The sequence below is a fragment of the Pteropus alecto genome, unplaced genomic scaffold (genome assembly GCF_000325575.1).
Source record: "Pteropus alecto unplaced genomic scaffold, ASM32557v1 scaffold131, whole genome shotgun sequence".
Lineage (NCBI taxonomy): Eukaryota > Metazoa > Chordata > Mammalia > Chiroptera > Pteropodidae > Pteropus > Pteropus alecto.
Genome location: NW_006434709.1, coordinates 20,414,587 through 20,421,140, shown reverse-complemented (window position 1 = coordinate 20,421,140; position 6,554 = coordinate 20,414,587). Strand labels below are relative to the sequence as shown.

The 6,554-nt window shown below is 34.3% G+C and overlaps 1 protein-coding gene across 2 annotated transcripts in view; it reads right to left on the bottom strand.

Moving 5' to 3' along the window:
- The window catches only part of SRBD1 (S1 RNA binding domain 1), a 185,224-nt gene that overhangs the window by 77,993 nt on the left and 100,677 nt on the right, over positions 1 to 6,554 (bottom strand). For both annotated transcript variants that reach the window (XM_006909626.3, XM_015587611.2), the window contains exon 15: positions 6,415 to 6,506. In XM_006909626.3, coding sequence (XP_006909688.1) covers positions 6,415 to 6,506 — 92 coding nt within the window. The remainder of the gene's footprint in view (positions 1 to 6,414; positions 6,507 to 6,554) is intronic.

The window sequence follows — 6,554 nt, the reverse complement described above, 5'->3', positions numbered from 1 at the left end:
CCTCCTGAACACAAATAGAGTGAACAGGTTATATATGTGAAAGAATAAATAAAATATTTAGTTGCTATACTTACATAATCACCTGTTCGTTCTTTAAGTACAGATACAGCATAGTAGAGGAGCTCACACTTTAATGAACAGGTAGATATCTATTTTACTTTTATATAATCCTGCTTTATTATAAACATGACAAACATTTGTATGTCAAATATGCTTATTAGGACTAGATCCTGATAATGATGAGTGAATGATGAAATCGTATGTTATTGCAAACAGTGACAAAGTCAGTTGGCTAGTGAATATACTTGTATTGCCCTGAATATGATTGCAAGATTACTCTGTGAAGTGATCCAAGTCACAACTGCTTGTCTCTTAACACACGCACAATCCTAATCATCTTGACCATCACGATTCATGTTCAAGAGACTTGAAAATTAACTTCAAATATTCCTTTACTTGTGTCATTTTACTTGGTCATCATTCATTGTCATCTTTTTTTTTTCCCTACCAAATGTTAACAAAAATTTCTATTTAATTTAGCTTATAAGATAAATCTAGCTAGAGAAAAGAAATTTAATATGAATCTTAAGGCTACTTCTAAAGGCAGCTCTTTTTTTCCCAAGTAGCAGAGTTACATTGAGTCCCTACATATGAACAGCTTTTATTTTCTAAATACATAAAAACTAATCCACCTACTCATACAGAAGGTTGGATAAAATATAAATTCATTAAGTGAAAGAAATCAAAGGAATCCCCTGACCGTTCAAGGTCTGGCAACAGACGCCACCTCTTACAAGTGATGACCAGATTCTCCTGTCACTAATTTGTACTACCTCTCATCAGAGGTAAGATCTACTGTGAACATCAAGTTCACTGCACAGTCATTCAAGTCTTTTTCACATATTCCATTATTACTTCTAACATATCATGAAACGGCAGCTTACAAGGCAAGCATAGAGAACAATAAGCTGGTGTTATACAATCTGCCTATTTTGCCCACAGAAGAGATGGAGATTCCAAGGCCTGCACATACACCTCACAAAAGGTTAATTAGTGCAAAGCATTGCAGGTTACAGAAGAAATGGTTTTCTCTAATAATCACTTTTATAATTACACATTGAAAATACATGCCACCACCTGATATTTTCTAAAAGCAAATATTTCTTTATTCTAGCCTTTATCTATATATAATGCAATAAGAATAATTTTCAAATACACACATGCGTTTCCCAAATACATTATTGATTAAAAAAAACAACAACAACACACAACAGTAAACCAAGTTAAGGATAAAGGCATCAGTATGTTCACTATGCAGGAAGGCAGTATCAATAAAAGGATATCAATAATAGGTATATCTCTCAAATCAACCCCTTCAGGAAAACCCACATTATGAAAATTTAAACTTAAGAAATTGGATAGAGCAATTGCATAATTTGATAAATGTCGGTAGATTCTCATATTTTAAAATTTCTAAAATACACACAAGGGTCTTAAACTATTTTCTACCTACCTGGTGCCCTTCTAACTGTTTCACTGCTAGTGTCTCCCTTGTTCATCCTAATATTGCTAAATGCAGCAACAATGGACTGGAAATGACAGTTTCGAGGTGACATATTAATTCTACAATAAGTCCTAAGAACTCTAGAGTTACAGTGTCACCAACAAACAATCGCAACATAGACTCTAGTATTTCCAGAACAGATATTTCCCTTTCAGATGCTGTTCACGTTATACAGCATAAAAACTCAAGCACGGAAGAGAAAGGAGGCAGGAAGATGGACATCGTTTAAAGTAGAATTTAAAAAGCAGCATGCCCAGCCTTTGGAGAGATGGTGCTGTTTTCCTGCTAGCAGGATAACCAAGAAAAGAATTATGCAATAGACAGTAATAATAATACATGTAGGTTGAGAATGATCAGGCTGACAAGAGATTCCTGAAAGTAAGAAACAGATAGTAGTTCAAGGAAAGGGAGTTAATAGATTACTGATAAAGATCATGAAAAGCGAGAAAGTCATGACCCAAAACTTGGGGCACATTCACATTTTGAGATAGAAAATAGTAAAAGAGACAAAAGATGAATGGTGAGGAAAGCATAGTAACAGAAGTCAAAAGACTTCTGGTAAATATTAAACATAGAGTTACTACATGCCCCCAAATTTCTACTCCTAGTTATATACTCAAGAGAAATGAAAACATATGTCTACATAAAATTTTGTACATGAATGTTCATAGTGGCATTATTCATAATGGGCAAAAAAGTGAAAACAACCTAAATATCCATCAACTGATAACTGTGTGAACAAATGTGATACACCCATACAATGGAAAATTATTTGGCAATAAGAAGAAATGAAGTGCTGATATATGCTATAGTATGAATGAACCTTGAAAACACTATGCTAAGTGAAAGAGCCAGTCACGTATTGTAATGATTCAATTTATATGAAATATCCGGAATAGGCAAATTCATATAGACAGAAAATAAATTAGTGTTTGCCAGGGGTTGGGGAGAAGAGGGAAAGGGAGGCTGATTGCTAATGGATATGGGGTTTCTATTTGGGGTGGCGAGACTGTTCTAAAATCAGATAGTGGTGGTGGTTGCACAATTCTAACTATACTGAAAAACACTGACACACTGTAAAAGGGTAAACTGTATGCTATGTAAACTGTATCTCAAGGAAGCCATTATGTATTTTTTAAATGCAGTATATCCAAATATATGGCAAATACTATTGTGCCCACATATGACACCAATATTTGTCTGTATCACTACTACTATTCACCATTGTTCAGGAAATTCTAGTTAATGAATGCAATTGGTTAAGAAAAGAAAGAAAGCATAATTACTGAACAGACAAAAACTAGATTATTATTATTTACAGATGATGACTGTCTACCTAGAAAACTCAAACAAGTCAACTGAAAAAATATCAGAATTAGTAAGATTTCAATCAGTGGGCTGGTTTCAAGACACCCAGGCAAAAATTGATGCTCTACCATGTGCCATCAGTAACCAATAAGAAAATATCAAGGAGAACCCATTCGTGTGTGTGTGTGTGTGTGTGTGTGTGTGTGTGTGTGTTGTTTGTAAGAAAAATAAAATATGCAAAACTTCGAGGTTTGTCAACTGTGGCCTTCACTGTCTGGAGATTTGGCCAATTCTTTGTGAACTCTCTGAGTGCAGTTTCTTTAGGTGTTTTCTCTTGTGTTGGTCTGAATCCCCTAATCTCCTGCAGGGAAGACTGAGTCCTCTCTAAAGTCTCTATGACAGCATGTAAATAATTATTTAACCCTTCTTTTTTCAGTAGGTATCCCTACTCTCATGTACAACCTGTATCCTCCAGTATAGAGACCTTCCATTTAACCCTCTTGAGAGAATCTCCAATGTTCTGCACAGGTGGAAGAAGGAAAGTTATTCAAAATGTGTGCAATGGGAGGTTCCGTTTCACTGATGTGAAATTCACATAATATAAAATTAACCATTTAAAAGTGTGCAATTCAGTGGTATGTGGTATACTTAAATGCTGTGTGAACCACCACTTCTAAAAAGTTCCAAAAAACATTTTATCACCTTAAAAAAAAAACCCGTACCTATTAAGTCATCCCTCTTCATTTTCCCCTCTCCTTGGTCCTGGCAACCACCAATCAGCTTTCTGTCTCTACAGATTTGCCTATTCTGGACGTTTCATATAAATGTAATCATACAATATGTGGCCTTTTCTGTTTGGCTTCTTTCACTTGGCATGTTTTCAAAGTTCATCCATGTTGTAGCATGTATCAGTACTTTATTCTTTTCTATGGCTAAAAATAATATTCCACAGTATGAATATGCCACATTTTGTTTCTCCATTTATCTGCTATGGACATGTGGGCTGTTTCCAGCTCTCGGCTACTGTGAATAGTGCTGCTATGAGCATTTGTGTACAAGAATTTTTTGAGTACTTGTTTTCAATTCTTTTGAGTATACACGTAAGAATGGAATTGCTGGTTTATATGATAGTCAATGTTTAACTTGGTCTAATTGCTTTTTAAACAGACCTTCAATTAAGTGGGTCTTATTTTAGACCCACTCTCAGCACTCCCAAAATACTTCTAAAGGTGCTTGATACATTTCCTGAACCTATGCAGTTTCTGTGATCTATTTTAGATTAGTTTGCTGTTTTCTACAATGCTGTCTTAGTATTCAATTTTCTCAAGTTGGCTAGATAACTTTGTACTTAGTCATTTGCTTTCCAGCTTTGAAACTGTTGCTATTATCTCCTCTCCCATTCTCTTTGTCCTAGTGAGTTTGTCTTCATTCCATCAAGTTACTGTGATTTTAATATTTCAGAAAGAAGTGAAGGAATAACAGGTATACTCAATTTTCCATTTTAAATCAGGAATCTATACTAAATATTTTAATGCCATCTATCTAGTAGTCTACCCATCTAATTTAAATGCCTCTCATGTATAATGTATTTATTATGTGAGAATATAAGCATATATAAGGATAAACTGTGTTTTCAATAAGTTGATAAACTGGTCAAGAAGATGTGGTAATTTGAAGTTATTTTCTTACACATGTTTAACACTTGTATGAACGTTGAGGTTCTGTTACTCATGGAGGGATGAAAGGTAAAACTCACACCCACAGGTAGGTCAGATCTCAAATGAAGTATAAAGTCATCCCTGGCATCAATCACTGGGAAAGGGAGATTCTCATTCAGAAAACAGGAATTGAAAAGGAAGTGGGCCCTAAAAAAGCGAGAGTGGAGACTCTCAGCTTCTTTCAATATTTGCCTCCAGGACTAGATTCTGAAGAGTCAAAATTGTCTAGGTAGATGTTTTGAGTTAATATGGATCAAACGCAGTCACTGCCCCATAGACAGAAACTGAAACACAGAAGGAATGCATACCTGCAGTGAATCACAAACTGAAGACAGAGCTAGATTTTGAAATCAGAGTACTTAGGAACAGACACCAATTCCTCTTTTTATTATTTCCTATTTTCATAGGGTCTTGTTGGAATGTAGTAATCTTGTGTCATCTATAATACTATGACAGTGGGAGGTCTGAGGGACCACCACCTCCTAGACAACATGTTTTTCCAATGCCCTGTTGGAAGATTACCTTTCAGTGCCAACTTGGGAGGTTGTGAATTACAAAAGTACACAAATATTATGCGCACCCTTACTGGCTATGTGGCCTCTTTAAGCCTTTTAAGCCTTGGTTTCTTCATCTATAAAGTGGGATTAATAAACGTCTCATAGGGCAATTCTGAGGATTAAAAAAAATAATCCTGGTAATGCATTTATCACAATGTTTCACATATATTAGGTGCTTAAAAAAGATTAGTATTAGCAGCTCCTACTAGGATTACTATATCTAATTATTACTATTATTATTATTATTATTATTATTATTATTACAAGGCAAGTATCAAAAAAGTACATGGCAAGAAGGGAGAAACCATGCTGAGCTGGGGTGATAGGGTAAAACTTCACAGAAGAAGCAAGATTTTGAGCTGGGTTCTGAGTTTGAGAAGATGATCATTTTAGATAGGGACTATGTCATGGAATGAAAAACTGAAGAGAAACTACAAGCTTTTCTGGATATAAGAAAGAAGTTTTTAGCTTTAAATTAATGCAAAAAAAAAAAACACAAAAAAAAACACAAAAAACCTTCAAATATACATCCCCAGGTATAGATTTTAAGAATAGCTGATAAAACTTGATGAGAATACTTAAGGAAAAATTTTCAATAAAAAGTCAGTTTCTAACAAAGTAGTCTGAATATCTACATTACACAGAAAAATACTCTGGCCAGAACTAGTATCTTGCTTGTGATACTAATTACATTCACTAGATGTATCAAAGTATCTTAATTTCTTCACACACAAGAATTTAACTCTTCCACATTGCAGAAATCAAAGCAACTTAATACAACTAAAATCACAACAGGCTTGATATAAACAATATACCACTGATGATCCCCATTAGCAAAAGAGAAACTGGTCATTTGACAAATATTTAGCAATAAACTGAAAGCCTGTGTAGGCTCATACATTTGACTATATATAAATAGTTTTATGTTAATATATTACTTTTTGCCAACAAAAAGCTGTAATAAATATTTTGTTTTAATAAGCGGAGAGCTTAAGAGTATTTATTATTTCTGTTAACTCTCTAGCATTTAATTTTACTAAAGATGTTTTGGGTTAATTTTTCATTCTGGAATACTATGCTGTGTTCTTTACAAACAGTATTCTTCCTTTTCTTTTCCAATTATTATTCCAACCAACCACTTCTAACAAGCCTATTCATAAAAATATATCTTCTAAGTGTTCTTGGATATTTAAATATTTTGTTTGTTATAAAAACAAGTACAAACTGTTATAATCACATGCTTCTGAGATGGTGCTAAGCTTCTTACCTGCACTTCTCAAATTAGGGTCCAGTCCCGGCATCTCTTTGTTAGCTTCAGAGCTAACACTGTAGATGGATGCTCCTGCTTCACTGACAATACTGAGAAGAAAGAAAAGGGGAATATCACCTTCCAATTTTTTGTCTGGT